This window comes from Phascolarctos cinereus, unplaced genomic scaffold (assembly GCF_003287225.1).
Source record: "Phascolarctos cinereus isolate Bilbo 61053 unplaced genomic scaffold, phaCin_HiC Scaffold_2;HRSCAF=192, whole genome shotgun sequence".
Classification (NCBI taxonomy): domain Eukaryota; kingdom Metazoa; phylum Chordata; class Mammalia; order Diprotodontia; family Phascolarctidae; genus Phascolarctos; species Phascolarctos cinereus.
The window spans coordinates 332,598,058-332,615,251 of record NW_027555625.1 but is presented as its reverse complement, the minus strand read 5'-3'; the positions used below and the strand labels follow the sequence as shown (position 1 = coordinate 332,615,251).

Sequence of the window (17,194 nt, the reverse complement as noted above, 5' to 3'; positions counted from 1 at the left end):
AGGTAAATGAACTTATCCACAGCATTCAAAAATTTCTCCATTTGTTGTAACCACTGGTTGTATTTGATGGTCTCCATTTGATATAACACATATGGTGGGTATGGTGCTGGCTGGTGGAAAATCTGTTTTGTGTTTGTTTTTTTTTGGTTTGTTTTTTGTTTTGTTGTTAATTGTTAGACCAAAATTAGCATGAGTATCAGAGAATTGATCCATACTTTGTTGCATAGCAGCCTCACCACAGAGGCTGCATTGAGTGTACAGTCATCTGTGAACAAAGTCGTACACTGACTATCCCTCTGCTTTAGTCTTGATCTGTAGTCTTTTCTTATTGACCAGTTTACTGTCAGTGTGGTAGTTAACCGTGATGCAGTTTTCGTCCTCATTGAAGGAATCCAACAACATCACTGAAAACAATGCTAAAAAGTATGGGAGCAGGCATACAGCCCTGCTTTACTCCATTGGTGACTGAGAAAGCTCGAGAACATTGGCCATTATCCAGAACCCTGGCAAGAATACTGTCATGAAACTGATATACAATGCTGACAATCTTTTCTGGACAATCAAATTTTGCCAAAATTTTCCGCAAGCCCTCATGACTGACAGTATTTAAGGTCTTCATTAGATGGACAAATGTTGTATACAGACCTTTGTTCTGCTCCTGGCATTCCTTCTCAAAAATGTAATGGGTTGCCACAGGTGGTCACAAGTTTCCCATGACTGAAGGTTGTTATGAGTTGTTGTGAGATATAGAACTAAAGGGACGGTAGAGATAAGACAATCCAACCACCTCATTTTGTAGAGGAAGTTTTGGTAGTTAAGTGAATTTCCTAATGTTAAGAAAGTAGTAAATAGCAGAATCAGGATTTGAATCAAAGTCTTTTGACTAATCCAGAGCATGCTGCTTGATGTCAGATAAATTTGCATACTCTAAAGAGGATTCATGCTTGAAATAAGGGTTGGACTAGATTACCTCTCAGATCCCTTCTAACATTGAGGTTCTGTTATTCTAGTATAAAGCATATTTGGTGCCTTCAACCATTCATCATATGATGAATTTCAAGTGATCTTGCCCTCGTGGTTGTCTAGACATGTTCTAGTTTGTTAATGTCTTTCTTAAAATGTGATGCATAAAACTGAACACAATATTCTAGGTGGCATCTGACCAGGGTAGAGGACAGTAGGATTCCCACTTACCTCATCTGAAATCTTCTTCTATTGATGGATGCCTACAGTTGCTTTAATTTAGGAGGGGTGAGAGAGAAGCCCTAAAGGGAGAAGTCTATACATGTAATTTCAACAATAAAGAGAACTCCTAGTGAGGAAATTCTTTTTTTTAAATTTATTTTGATTTATTAACAATCACTTCCATAAGCTTTTGAGTTTTAAATTTTTCTCCCCCCCCAAGATGGCGTGCAATCTGATATAGGCTATACATATACATTTCTATTAAAAATATTTTCACGTTAGTCATGTTGTAAGGAAGAATTAGAACCAATAGAAGGAACCACAAGAAAGAGGAAACAAAACAGAAGGAAAAAAAAAAGAGCAAATAGTATGCTTTGATCTGCATTCAAACTCCATAGTTCTTTCTTTGGATGTGGATAGCATTTTCCATCATGAGATGTCTTAGATCATTGCATTGCTAAGAAGGGCTAAGTCTGTCAAAGTTGTCATCGCACAATGTAGCTGTTACTGTGTGTGATGTTCTCCTGTTTCTGCTCACTTCACTCAGCATCAGACCATACAAATCTTTCCAGGTTTTTCTGAAGTCTGCCTGCTCATCATTTCTTATAGCACCACCAAGTAATGTATCATACCAAGCTCTTTTTTTTCCTGACACAACTTTCTAAAGAGGGAAAAGTTACATTATAATGAAACACTATTTTGTGTTGCAAGATAGAGGTGTTAGTACATGAGCGAGGGACACGAATTATTCCAGGAGGTTTCGGAGTCACAGGTACAACCCATACTAATTGGTTTAGATATTCTTCATACAGCCCATTGGAGGTGTTATGACAATAAAAATATTTTCTGTCGTCCGCTTGTGATAGTGAGACAGTGTAGGTGGAGTTTACTTGTGTCCAATTATATGTTACAGATCTTAACCTTTTAGGAAAATATGGACTAGGTGGCCAACTTGTAAGGGTACAGGATATATTGGTACCGTTTGCTGCAGTTACAATTAGATTAAAACTAGTTAAATTGACTCTCATTAGGGGAAATAGAGGGGCGTCCCAAACTTCTACGTTGAATGGGTATGACCAATTCATGATCTGGGTGTTGTTTTCACCAACGTAGATGGAATCAGTACGCGGTCCTTGCTGAGGATTTCCCACTGGAATACCTGGAGTCCATGCCATAGTTAGCGTGTAGCAGGAAAACACTGTAAAACACTTAATTTCGCAAAAACATTTGGGTTAGTGGGACATGATACCACTTATCATCACCAGGGTATACTACTATGGCAGTATTAGTGTTTCCTTGTGCTATGAGCTCAGCTGGCCTTGGTCTATCAGATTGATGCTTCTTTATTCAGTATTCCATTCCATTCATATACCACAACTTGTTCAGCCGTTCTCCAGTTGATGGGCATTCTCTCTATTTCCAATTCTTTGCCACCACAAAAAGAGTTGCTAAAAATATTTTTGTACATGTGGGTCATTCCCCCCCCCCCCTTTTTAAAGTCAGTTGGGGTTAAGTGACTTGCCAAGGGTCACACAGCTAGTAAGTGTCAAGTGTTTGGTCTGAGGCCGGATTTGAACTTAGGTCCTTCGTGCTCTATCCACTGTGCCACCTAGCTGCCCCCCTTTTTCCATTTTTACGATCTCTTTGGGATAGAGCCCTAGAAGTGCTATTTGCTGGGTCAAAAGGTATGCACATTTTTATAGCCCTTTGGGCATAGTTCCAAATTGCTCTCCAAAATGGTTGGATCATTTCACAACTCCACCAATAATGCATTAGTGTTCCAATTTGAGGAAATTCTGCTAAAGAAGATTGCTACCTGCTTTGTGATTTCTAGTTTTAGAGTTTTCTGTGGTACTGTGAGGTTGAATGACTTGTCTCGGATCACAGTCAATATCTGTCAGTCAGAGGGATGGAACTCAGATTTACTTGACCCCAAGACTAGCTCTGTTCATTGCATTAAATTATTTTGGCTGCTGTGTCTCTTTCTGGACAAATCTGGGTCTCTTGATTCCAGGATTAGCACCATTCCCAATATACTGTATTGCTTTTGAATTAGAACACATAGATAAAGGAAAAGACAGACAAGAACAGGAAATCACATTCAAGGGGAAGAATACTAGAGGACGGCAACAATGGACTTTTATTGAGCAGGGAGAATACAGGGATCAGTGTGGCTAAAAGTTAGAAATAATGTGAAAGAACAAGGAGTGGAAATACTGTATTGAGTCAACACTTTTGTTCTGAAGGTTAGGAGATGGTCCCCCAGAATCATAGAATTAGAAGACTCCTTATCAGGTGATCTAGTCCAATTTGTAACTAAGTAGTAAACCTGTCTACAACATATTCAACAAGTGATCATCTAGCCTTTGCTTAGCACAGGAGACGGCACTGTGTCTCAAGGCAGACCATTCTACTCTAAGGATTTGGAAGTTTTTCTGTATAATAAGCCTCTGTCTCTCCTAGTTCTCTTACCAGGAGCCAACCAGGACCAACCCAATCCGTCTTCTACATGACATCACACTTGAAGGCAGCTATTTGACCTTCCTATGTTAGAATATTAGAGTAAATCTTCTCTTTTCAAGGTTAGACATCTTCACTTTCTGCAAATGATTTTTATGTGACGTGATTTTAAGGCTCTTCCCCATCCTGGTCACCTTTGTCAAGATGCTCTCTGATGTATTAAAGTTCTTTCTAAAATGTGGTGTCCAGAACTGAGCACACTCTTCCAGATGTGTTCTGACCAGGGCAGAATCTAGCAGAATATTGTGTTACTTTTACTTTGGACACTGCTGCTTTTAGTAACAGCCTAAAATTGCATTCACTTCTGATTGCCAGTACAAAAGCAGAAACAAAAGAGTTCTAGTTCTCAAGGAACTTAAAACCTATGTATAAATATAGGAGGTTTTGGTCCAGCTTTGTGATTTCGTTGGTGTAGGGAACTATCTGTAAGGAAACTCTACCAGTGGAGATCTGTAAGTATTATACAACTTAGTCTTAAGAGTTTGCTGGGGCATTGAAAAGTTAAATGGCTTCTAGCTAGGATCACACGACCAGGATGCATGATGCATTTGAATCTGTCTTTCCTAACTCCAAAGCCAGCCTTCTGCTATGCTATGTCTTTCACAAATATGGTATAAAACAAATTATTTGTCCTGTTGATTCATATTTAGCTCTTGTTCAGTCCATTGAAACCCCTAAATCTTTTTCAAATAATCTACTCTCTAGTCATACCTCCTCCATCTTATACTTGTAAAGTTGATTTTTTAAAAATTCAGTGTATTTTTATTCTTTAAAAATTTTTTCATTTCAGGGATTGCTGGGATGGGGTTATTACTTGATTATGCTTCCATTCCGATTTACCTATTACACAATACTTGATATATTTAGGTGAGTATTTTGTATTTACATGTTGATACCATGGTAAAATCTGAGATTTCTACAAATAAGTTATATTTAATATGTATACTGATTGTACATAATCAATGTGGACTATAGAGTTTTGCATTTTTAGTGTCATATAATTCATTGCTTTATTCAGTCAGTCTTAATAGTATGCAAAAATATTTTATGGTGCATGTGTGTGATTGTTATATATTACTAGAGAAGTTGTTTAAATTGATTTTTACATATAGTTTTTAAAGAACCACTAGCTTTATCTGCGTCTCTCCATTTCCCTCAATTACCTAAATCACTCTTATTCCACCTAGCCTTTTTTTATATTCTTCAGTTTCTCTGACCCTCTGTTTTTGTACCTTTTCCTAGTTCTTCTCCTCTTACCCCCAAACTTCTCCAACAGCTCATCTAACTATATTCACCTAGCTCAGATGATGTTCTGTTGTGCTCCTCCTAGACCACTATACTGCCTGAGCTACTTCTAATGGCTCTTGCCCATACCCTCAGTCATGTCATAAAGACACAGCTTTAAAGAGAAACTAGAAGTGCAGGTAGTACCTGAACTGAGTGCAGAGCAAATAAGCTTTCTCAATGAAGGAAGCTGAAGGTGACCACCTGAGGTTGAAGGTATCACAGCACACAGATTGTCTAAGCTGGAAGGGGCCTTTGACCAGGAAATGCCAGGTCATTTGGCTCCTGATTTTATAGTTGAGGATACTGATGCCACAAGAGGGGAATTTCCTTGTTCAAGGTCACACAGGGTGATTGGGGGCTATGTCAAGGCTAGAGCCTTGTCATCTTGATTCCTCATAGATTTGCTTTTTGGCTTCATGCTATCTCCCTTGGCAATAATGTTTGCAAACTTGCTAGCTTACATCCTTGTTTTGGGTAATTTTTTTTCTCACCAGGAAGTCAGCAGATCCTATCACTTTGTAATTTATTGAAAACTAGTGTGAGTTTACCTATTTGTCATAGATTCTGAGGTGGAAGGGGCTCTGCTAACCCATCACTAAGCAGGAATTGTTTTTACAGCCTCTTTGACAAGTGATCAAGAAGACTGTTAATTATTTCCATTTTTAGGAAAGTTTTATCATTCTTAAACGTTTTGCTCTGAAGAAACTTGCATGATGAGTGTTACCAATTTTAATATTATTGATTATCCGAACAATTTTTGGATTTTATGTGACACACTCTATCCCTGTCTCATTGACATCTCAGCTTTTGATATAGAGGGTCTACTGAAGTTTAAAAAAAAGTTGTAGGCACACATACCTTATAGAGTCTAATCCTTTAAAAAGGAACTGCCAACAAAACAGTGTGGTTCAATAGAAAGCAACCTGGATTCAGAGTCAGATGACAGGGTCTGAGTTTTAACTCTGCAACTCACCAGCTATATGGCCTTGGGTAGATGACTTCACCTTTCTTAGCCTAGGTTGCTTCTGCTCTAAAGTAGAGATGATAAACTCACACTGACTACTTCCTGGGATTGTTGTAAGGAAACTTTAAAAGTGCTACTTAGATGTGAGTAGTTGTTCCTCTTGTTATTTCCTCTTCCCTGTGTGCTGTCAAAGACAATTTTTCTTCTCCTTAAAGGAGTAAAATTAAGGAGTAATTGAAACCACAATTGAAAGTTGATACTGGTTTGAAATTTAAATCAATCATTTGACTGGATTGGATAATATGTAACACTTTCATGCATATATACTGTACGTGTGTATACACTGAACGCTTTTACAAATGAGAAGAAAAGGAAGTACTGGGAAAAGAGTGGAGTAAACAAAAATGAGCATATTTTGTTCTCCCAGTCCAGCACTGCTTTATCTGATTGTCTCTTCTTCTTCTTCTTCTTTTTTCTGGTGAGGCGGTCAGGGTTAAGTGACTTGCCCAGGGTCACACAGCTAGTGAGTAACATGTGTCTAAGACTGGATTTGAACTCGGGTCCTCCTGACTCCAGGGCCAGTGCTCTATCCACTGCGCCATCTAGCTGCCTCTCTTCTTCCTTTTTCTTACCAGTTCTTGTAAACTGTCTTATTCTTACAGTATGTTCACCCCTGGGATTCTGATTTTTCTATGCAAAAGCACATAGGGTCTAATCAGACTAGTGTTAGAATTTGTGATCCTAATTTGCTTCTTTGTAGGAACAGGGAAATTTCCACTTACCAGCAGGCAGATGTGATGTTTCTAGGTGCTATTGAATGACTCTGTGTGAACTGGTTGATAATGTCTTTTGCTTAAGCTGACTATATCATACACAGTTAAGTAAATTGGATCCATGTGACATATGTCCTTCTTCCCTAGGTTTGCGCTTCGTTTTATACGTCCTGACCCTCGAAGTCGGGTAACTGACCCTGTTGGGGACATCGTTTCATTTATGCACATATTTGAAGAGAAATATGGGAGGACACATCCTGTCTTCTACCAGGGAACATACAGCCAGGTCAGTGGTAGAGACAATACAAAAGCTACTTTATTGATGTGAATCCCTTCTTGGAGGAAAACTGAAGAGCTTTCCCTTTTATTTTTTCTTAAGTGCTTCTTCAGTGCAAAATTTACAGTTCAATTTGAGTATGACTTAGATCACATACTCCAGGCATCCATTAATTAGTTATGTGAATATTTAAGAAATCTGGGTTCCTCAGCAAGAAAAACTGGTTACCGCCATTAGTAATCATTGTAAATATGTGACAGAATTCTGTCTAGGTAAATATCTTGGCATCTTTATGCTTTGAAATAACTCAAGAATTAACCTTAATATAAATCAGGGTAGTGTGAGCACGGGGGCAGAGACACAAAGTCAGTTATTCTTCCCTAACCTCTGCCCTCCCCCTTTCCCCAATCTTGTACCTTACTGTCCTTTGTCACACATCCAGATCTTGCCATTTTCTGCTTGTAGGACATATCTAGCATCTTTCGGACTCAGACAGCCAGTGCTTTTTAGTTCAGGTCTTCATTAACTCCTGCCTGGACAGTTGCGAAATACTCCTTATTGATCTCCCTGCCTCTTCCCACTCTAATCTATAATTCATCTTCCAGCATAGCTGCCAAAGTGATTTTCCTTAAGCACAGATTTGATCATATCATTCCCCTGCTCAGAAAACTTCAATGATTCCCTACTGCCTCTAGGATAAAACATAAACTCTTTGACTTTTAAAGTTTCTTTACAGCCTGGTCCCAGTCTCAATCTTTCTTTCCAGCTTTCCCATACTCTTTAGTCCAGCCATATTGGCCTTCTCTCTGTTCCTTGCACGTGGCATTTGATCACTTGTCTTGCTTTGAACTGGCCTCTCCCTCTCCCTCTCCTCCCTTTCTCTCTCTCTCTGGTGTTTGTATCTCCAGTGCTTGGCTTATACTGTGCACTCAACAAATGCTTGCTGATTTATTACTATAGTAGATCTTTAGATTTGGTCAGAAGATCAGAGTTCAAATCTCACTGCTTCTACTTAATAGCTTTCTGACCATAGAAAAGTTTCTTCGCCAGAATGGGCCTCAGTTCCCTCATCTGTCAGATGAAGTAGCTGAAGTAGATGTTCTTTAATGTTTCTTCCAACTTTAAATCAAGCTAAGTAAGGTCATATTCCTGGCACATCTGGAAAGGAGTAGAGAACCACCACCCTGGGAGGAGAAAAGGTTGCTGGTTGGTTCATGATTCCTATAGCCTGGATATCTGGAGAGGGAAAATATCTTCTTTTTCACTTTTCTTCTCATGCTTCACATTTCTCTTACACTTTCACTGCTTGCTGCTGCCATTTTCATTCTTGATGGTGCTTTCTACTTCTTCTCTTTATAGTATTTAACAAGTATTTAAGTGCCTACCTACCATTTATTTCCCTGGAACTTTTTTGGGAACTGTAAGAGTTACAAAGAAGTCTAACATGGTCCCTGCCCTCAAGTAACTGACAGTCTCTGCTACTTAATACCTTCAGTGTATCCCAGAGTATGCCCTCACTGGGGGAGCTGCATCGGTTGTGCATTTAATAGCTTTGTTTTGTTTGCAAGAATGGGACAGAGGTAGAATACAGTACAGTACTTACCATTTGTATCTATCTGTCTAGTGCATATATATATATAATCTTGTTTGTACACAGTTGTTTGTTGTCTTTCCTCACCCATCTCCCCTCCCCACTCCCACCCCCATTCTCTGAATTAGAATAGGGACTTCAAGAGGACAAGGAATGTTTTTGCCTTTCTTTGTATCCCTAGTATTTAGCACAGTGCTTGGCACATAGTAGGTGTTTATTGACTGCACTTTTTGAGAACTCTATTAGCTTCTCTTTACTTTTGTGTTGTTGGTGCAATTTAAAAAATTTTAGTGGCTTTTTTCATTGAGGAATGTTAAAAATTAATTCAAGAAGCAGCAAAGCATAAGAAGTAGAAGTGTGTATTTAGTAGGGATTTTTAAAGAGATATGAAAGTAAATCACCTATTCTAGGTGTTTTGGTTTTTTTTTAATTCCCTAGTTTTAGTCCTTTATTCATATTTCCTATAAACTTTGTTAAGGATACATGTACTGTGCCATGTGTAGTTAGTTGTTGTTCTCTGTTTCACAAAGGCACTAAATGATGCCAAGCGAGAACTTCGATTTCTATTGGTCTATCTTCATGGTGATGATCATCAAGATTCTGATGATTTTTGTCGGTAAGTAAACAGATTTCTTTCTCGCCTATTTTCTGTTCCCTTAGCTTATGTTTTTAGTCAATGTGTTATTCTCATATTTGTGTCTTCCCTCCCAACAGCAATACTCTTTGTTCACCTGATGTCGTTTCCCTTATAAACAATAGGATGCTCTTTTGGGCGTGTTCCACAAACAAACCTGAGGGATACAGGGGTAAGTTGTGCCTCTTGCTTTGTCTCATTTGCTTCATGGAACTTAACAAATATCTTCCTTTGGTATTATCATGAATAGATAGTGAAGGGGAAGTAATGTCACAAATCCCTCTTCGTTATTGGTGTAGCCTTTTTTGTTTTGTTTCCCCAGCATAAAATTATAGTTATCAGCCTGTCCTTAGTCTTAGTGAAGTATCGTGGAAGATGTTTCTTCACTAGCTACTCTTAACAATATATTATGTTTTAAAGTACTCTGAATACCTTGAGGGGTCATATTCATTAGGGATACTTACAACAGGGACTCTTAGTTTGAGATCTTCTTAGAACTCATCTTAGGGTTTGAAGAGCTGAAGAAAAATTAAGCTATTTTTCGGGTACTTCCTATGAACATGGTTTACCAACAGTGCATTTAACATGCTCTTGATAGTCTAGTTTTCTTATCTTCTAATCCCTTAGTTCTGGTTTCTTAATTACTTAACAAATCCTATGTACATTGGCTATGTTGTGGCTTCATAAGGCCTAGGAGAATAAGGCTGAATCTCTAAGAGTAGAAAACCATGTCACTAAATCAATCCATAAATTTTTTTTCCTTTTAAACCAAATGAATGACTACAGATAAAATTCTTATTATAATAAAATCTTGGGGATTCAAGAACTGTTACACTTCTTTAGGGACAAAGCGGCCCCTGAGAAACCAACAACAAAAATTACAACTGGGAGTAGCCAGAGATTGCATCCAACATTCTGTAGTTGGTTGGTTACCTAGTCAGTGTAGAAGAGTACAGTGATTAGCTTTTGGTGTTCATAGAAAACTTGAGAAGTATGGGAAAAGTAACAGAATATAGAAAAGCAAATTTAAAAAGCAGAAAGGAGAAGGAAAGGAACAGTGAAAATCAAAGGATGCTCTGATAAAATGCAAGGAGAAAAGAGTTAGCAGGGGAGAAACAGAAGATAGAATAACTGTTATCTGGAATGACAGACAACCACCTGTTCCTCGTTGCCATAATCCTTGAAAACATGGGACAGCACTAGTGTTTCTGTGGAAGGAATAGCCAGCTACCTGTACTTCATTGCAGTTATTGGAAGGCATGACAGATCTCTGCAGTGACAAAGAGCGATCATACTACATAGCACCATACCTTATACTGACTGACAGAAGCAGCAGCAACAGAGTTTGAGGCATCAAGCCATTCTTCAATATAAATTCCAGCCTTCTTTTCCCCAATAAAAATACGGGAAGATTAAAATAATCTTAAAGAGAAAATGTGTACCACTGTATGATTTGACAAGGGGAAGCACTGTTAATGTTGATGTATCAGTATAGTATTAGTTCATCTACCCTCTGTGATATCCCGGGACTTAAGAAAAGACAGCTGTTGAAATTCTTTCTGGCTCTCCTAAAATGCCATATGATTCACCTACCCAAATTAGAAGACCCAGACCATGTTCTATATGAGTGGTTCTCAGGAAATAGTTTTGTGAGTACTCTTAACTCTGCCGTGATATTCATCAAAAATACGTAGTTTTGTGTAAGTAAGTAGAGTTGACTACACTGGATATATTTTCAGAAGTTGTGCTTTTGGCATTTCAAACTAAGACAATATTAGAAAGTTTATTGTTATGCAGGCATCAAATCATGGTGCTATAGAATAATTTTATGACTTTTTCATGGTACTTGATATTCAGTACGGTTTTTCTACTAGTAAGACAGGTCAGTTTGGATAATGTTTGCTAATTTCTGCTCAGACTGGTGACAAGGAAATTTTTTCCTCTTTGTTTAAACAGAATAATGACAGATTGAATGTTCTTAAAGGTGCTGATCCTACAGGCTCCCATGAAATAAAATATTTGGCAGTTGAAAAATTTTGTTTTCCTATAGATTTCAGAGGTGTTACACCTTTATCTGTTGTTAATACTACAAGTTAAAATGAATGGATAGACGTAATAAATTTTTTTCCTGACTGATTCTTTTATCCAGTAGCCATTTATTAAGCGCCTGCTATATGCAAGGTACTGTGCTTATTGTCACTGAGAGATTGTTTTGGAATTATAGTAATGCCCAGTGAAAGCAAAACTGCTCCATTGCTAAACAGTGGTGGTGATTACCCTGAGCAAGCAGAATTAGTTTCTTAATAGAATTTTTAATGATATTTTTTCCTGCATTGTTGTTTCATTGATTCAACCTCTGGGCCAGGGGTTCAGTATAAGATATTATTACAGAAAAGATTTCATGAGAACATTGAACTGTTTTGCTGATACTATATAGTTATAAAGAGATAAAAAGTAGAGTGTGTTACCACAGTGGATCAACTTTCTCATGAAATCTCTTCTGTAATTACATTTCAAAAAAACAGAGTTGCATAGTGGATAGAGAGCTAATTTTGGAGTCAGGAAGACCTGGGTTCAAATCCCACCTTTCACATATAGTGGCTGAGTAATCCTGGGCAAATTAGTTAACCTCTCAGTGGTCTAGGCAGTTATGGAAGACTTTAAGTTGCAAGGAAGGTGCTGATCTGTATTAGTAGAGGTAGTTTCCTCATCTAGAGTTCTCAACGTTGAAGAAATCGCTATTCCAGAAAATGTAAATAACAATTCAAATACTGACCAACTTGTCCCATAGGTTGAATCAGTGATGCAGTTTGTGATGTTGCCTGTACCTGGAATTCCGTTCAACACCAAACATTAAGGAGCGCTTATGTTCTTCATACCCTATGAACAAATTTAGTGCAAATGGAGATAGAAGAGTGGGTGCAAGCTGACAAGGAGGTACCTATGGTCCATTGTTAGTGATGCAGCAGTCAGATAGTTTGAGTGGTGCTGCCAGGTCAAAGCACATGATCAGCCACAGTGTTGTCATGTAGAAAGCATATAGGTGTAGAAGTCTGGAGACCTGGGCTCTAGTGCTGGTTCTGCCATTTGCTGTCTATGTGACTTTAAGAAGTTCACCCAAACTTCTTGTGCCTTAGGTGTCTCATCTATCAAATAGGGCATGGTACCTTTCCCACTTAGCTCCCATGATTGTCGTGAGAATAAAATGCTAGGAATATCTCAAATTCAAAATCACTGAGGTGTGAGAATATTAATAGTGTTTCTAGTGAGTAATGAGAGAGATCCTTTGTTCTGTAGACTTGGTTGTTGTAAAGGGCTTGTTGTAATTGAGTTACCAGAGTACTATCATGGGGCTATCAGCCATGATGTGGAAATAGAATTATTATTCAGAGTCTTATTTCTTATAATGAAATATTTATGAAGATGATCTTTGGAGGCATTTTATGGTATTTTTCTTTTTTATTAAAGCTCTTTCAGTCATTAAACAGAACCTAAAGCCTGAATATTGCTCTTCTAGCCAATTAGTTTGCTTGGTTCTGAAGTTTAAATATTTACATGTATCTAGATCCCTGCCTTGGGATACTGTCTTATCAGGATCTCCATGAAAGAGAAACTGTTGCTTTGTAATCTGTTAGACTCCTTTCTTAATGGAGCAGAAATCACCTTCATTAATTAAACAGTGATGTCATCACTACTCTTAAGGGAGAACTAAGGAAAGAGGTTTCACCAAGATTCTGCTTTAAGTTGTAGTTATGGGAGCTAAGTTCATTTAAGAGCTTGAGTGGAATGCTGTACTTCAAAGTTAATTATTTGCTGGCTTGTTTATTTCAAAGTGGTCCTGGTAACACCCAAGTTCTAGCTTCAGCTCCAGTAGCCATGTGACTTTGAGCAAGTGACTAAAGTTGTCTGAGCCTCAGTTTTCTCATCTATAAAATAAATTCCACCCCACCTGTCTCACAGTGTTGTGAGGATTAAATGACGATACTTGTGACAGTGCTTTGAAAATTGTATCCTGTTCTCTTTGGTCTCCTCTAGTGTCCCAAGCTTTGCGAGAGAATACATATCCATTCCTAGCTATGATCATGTTGAAAGATCGGAGAATGACTGTGGTTGGTCGGTTAGAAGGTCTCATTCAACCTGATGATCTCATTAACCAACTGACATTCATCATGGATGCAAACCAGACATACCTGGTTTCTGAACGCTTGGAGAGGTACTAGCTAACCCCACTTGGGCCAGCTATTATAGGAATCCTTTTGGGCCACATAAATGTATGGCAAATGTTGGCTACTTGTTTACTGTTGAAGTACTTGAGTACTGTTAAAGATCCTGCTGCTTTCTCTACATTGATTAATACTGAGCAATTCATATTTTGTCTCTTTTGTGCATATTTACATATAAACATGCTATATATGTTATTTTTCCCTATAGGAACTATTTCCTTTTTGTCTTTATATTCCCAGTTCCTTGCACAGTGCTTGGCATAAGAGGCATGTAAAAAAATCTGTTGATTGGTGTTTGGCAATATTCAGTTTTCATGATTCACGTGGTGACATGAAATTTTTTTTTAATATTTTAAAAAGATATTCTTTTCAGCATTACTCTTCTTTTGTCCCCTATACCTAGAATGTAGATTTCTCCTCACCTCGCACCTCACAGCACCCCTCACTTCCTTAGATGCAGCTCAAACATCTTGTATACCTTGGTCTTGTCCCCTCACCAGCCACTATTGCTCTGCTTCTCAAATCACCTTCTGCTCAACTATTTTCTGTTGACTCACTTTACATTTATGCTCTATATGCACGTGTATCACACATACACGCACACACAGACACACACACACACACTCACTCTCTCTTACACTTGTTGGCTCCTTATTAAAATGCAAACTCCTTGGAAGCTGAGATTGCTTGATTGTTTTTGCTCATATCCTCAACACTTAGCCTGTAGGAGGCACTGATGGAGTACTTGTGCTTCAATTGATTGAATGCCTTTTGGCATATCTGCAGGGAAGAGAGAAACCAGACCCAGGTGCTCAGGCAGCAACAAGATGAAGCCTACTTGGCCTCCCTCCGAGCTGATCAGGAGAAAGAACGGAAAAAGCAAGAGGAGCGTGAGCGGAAGCGACAAAAGGAGGAAGAGGTACAGCAACAGAAAATGGCAGAAGAGAGACGTCGACGGGTAAGGAACTTTTGTGCCCTTGTTTCTAACACTATATATAGCACAGTGTATATAACACATCAAAAACTTTGTATCAGTTTTGGTATTTTCTTTACATTTTAGTTGGTTTCAGCGGTTGCTGTGGCTGAAAAAATTAATCTTCCAGAGGCAGATCCTTTAGTGATAAGCTTGTCCTCACTTAGATAGTTTTGTTGTCTTCTGACCAACACAAGTCTCTGGGCCTGTGAAGCTTAACACACTTGATATAGTGCCTGCCAGTACTCAAACTACTTGGATATCTAGTAAACATCTTAAATTCAATATGTTCAAAACAGAACTCATTATATTTTCTTCTATACCTCCCTCTCCTACATTCCCTATTGTTGTAGGGAGCAATACCATCCTCTGAGTTCCTCAGACTCACAACTTAGGAGTCATCCTGGATTTCTCACTACCTCTCTCCCCATATTTAAGCTGTTGCTAAGGCCTGTTGATTTCACCTTTGCGAAGTTTTTCAGGTACGCCCCCTTCTCTCATCACCTCAAATCTGGTGGGTCTGCCTTCCTTAATTCATTCTCTGCTCCATTCCATCCTCTATTCAGCGCCTAAAGTGATTTTCCTAAACCAGAGGTCTAACCATGTCACTCATCTACTCAGTAAACTCCACAATAAGGCAAGAAATGGTAACTGTTTTTAAAGTCCTAGGAACTAAGCATAGACAGCTAGGCTATGTTCATGTACTCTGATTTCTTTCTCTTATGTCTCAAGTCCTTTGCTTTCTGTTTATTAACAGTGAAGAAACAGGAAGAAAAACTCCATACTCTCTGTTTTAGCCAAGGTTTCTCAGAGACAGTTTATCAGTAAACAAGAATTCATGCTTGGGGAGAAGCTCAGACTCACAAAAGTTCCATTGCTAATTAGAATTTTCTCTGACCCAAACAATCTTTATTTTTCTTTCTTCCTTTCTTTCTTTTTTCCTTCCTTCCTTCTTTCTTAATTCAGTTTTATTTTCAACTCCAAGTTGAAAATAAAATCCCATATCTGTCCTCTTTTTACTCCAAAGACCAGAAACACACAGCTCATTGCAAATATGTGTACTTATGCAAAACAAATTCCCACATTACCCATGTTCAAACAAAAATTTAAAAAAAAGAGAGAAGAATATGTACTTCAGTTGCCACTCTAAGTCTTACAGCTGCAGGGGGATAACATGAGTTCTTTGGAATTGTGGTTGGTCATTGTCTAGATCAGAGTTAAAATGGGGCTGTTACTGCATAAATTGTTCTCCTGGTTCTTCTCACTTCTCTTTGTATATAAGTTCATATAAGTCTTCCTGGATTTTTCTGAAACCATCCCCTTCATCATGTCTTAAAGCACAATAATATTCCAATCAGCAGTCAGTAAACATTTATTAAGTGCCTGCTATATACCAGGCACTGTGCTAAATGCTGGGGATTCCAAAAGGGGCAAAAGACAATCCGTGCCTGAAGGAGCTTACAATCTAATGACAGATACAACATGCAAACAAATATATACAAAGGAAGCTATATACAGAATAAATAGGAAATAATTAACAGAGGGAAGCCACCAGAATTGGAAGGAATTGGGAAAGGCTTCCAGTAAAAGATATGATTTTAGTTGGGTCTTAAAGGAAGCCAGGAAGGTCAAGTAGTTGAAGCAGAGGAGGAAGAGCATTTTGCTTTTACAATACTTAAGGCGTAAGGTGATGAGGTCCTGTACTAGAATGATGGCATCATCTTTAGAGGAAAGAAGGGAGTGTATATGAGATGTGGCAAAGGTGAAATCTGCTGGCTTTGGCAACAGCTTGATTATAGAGGGGTGAGAAATAATGAAGAATCTAGGATAACTCCTAAATTTTAGCCTAAGGGAGGGACTAGGAGGATGGTAGATTTGCAAATTATCAGTATAGTGATTAAATCCATGGGAACTGATGAGATCACCAAGTGAAGTAAGTATAGAAAGAGAAAAGTGAAACTCTGAGACACAACTACAATTAGAGGGTGTGATCTGGAGGAGAATCCAGCAAAAGAGATGGAGAAGGAGCAGTCAAATAGGTAGGAGGAGAACCAGGATAGAGAGTGTCCTGAACATAAAGAGAAGAGAGTATGAGAAGGTGCAGAGAGGTCACGGAGAATGAGGATTGAGAAAAAGCCATTGAATTCAGCAACTAAGAAGAACATTAATAACTTTAGAGAGAGTAGTTTCAATGGAATGATGAGGTTGGAAGCCCAGTTGTAAAGAGTTAAGAAGAGCGTGAGAAGAGAGAAAGTGGAGTTACCTATTAGAGATGGCAGAAGAGATATAGGATGATCACAGTACAGAAGAATCAATTGAGAGTTTTTTCAAGGTGGGTGAGACATGGACATATTTGTAGGCATTAGGAAATGAGCCAGTGGAGAGAGAGAGATTGAAAATAAATGAAAGAGTGGGGATGACAGGGATTGGTTGTACAAGTGGAGGGATTAGTTTTGATAAGATGTAAGGCTACTTTGGCGTGTGAGACAGGAGTGAAGGGTTAATGGCAAAAGGCTTCTGAGTGATAGGAGATAAGGAAGAGGGGAGAGGAGTTCAAATTGAATGGCTTCGATTTGTTTTTTTTTTATGAACTATGAGGCAAGGGTCTCAGCTGAGAGATTGGGAAGAGAGGGAGCCATGGGAGATTTGAGGAGGGATGAAAAGGTTTAGAAGAGCTGCTGTGGAGATTGGGATAGTGAGTTGATAAAGGGATACTGCATAGCAGCAGTAAGGGCTCAGTTGAGGTAGTATCATAATCCATGATCCA

General features: G+C 38.5%; 1 protein-coding gene across 2 annotated transcripts in view; it reads left to right on the top strand.

Annotated features, from left to right (window-relative positions):
* Positions 1-17,194, top strand: part of FAF2 (Fas associated factor family member 2) — a 96,795-nt gene that overhangs the window by 50,834 nt on the left and 28,767 nt on the right. For both annotated transcript variants that reach the window (XM_020998650.2, XM_020998649.2), the window contains exons 4-9: positions 4,496-4,572; positions 6,877-7,015; positions 9,128-9,213; positions 9,312-9,403; positions 13,267-13,444; positions 14,241-14,412. In XM_020998650.2, coding sequence (XP_020854309.1) covers positions 4,496-4,572; positions 6,877-7,015; positions 9,128-9,213; positions 9,312-9,403; positions 13,267-13,444; positions 14,241-14,412 — 744 coding nt within the window. The remainder of the gene's footprint in view (positions 1-4,495; positions 4,573-6,876; positions 7,016-9,127; positions 9,214-9,311; positions 9,404-13,266; positions 13,445-14,240; positions 14,413-17,194) is intronic.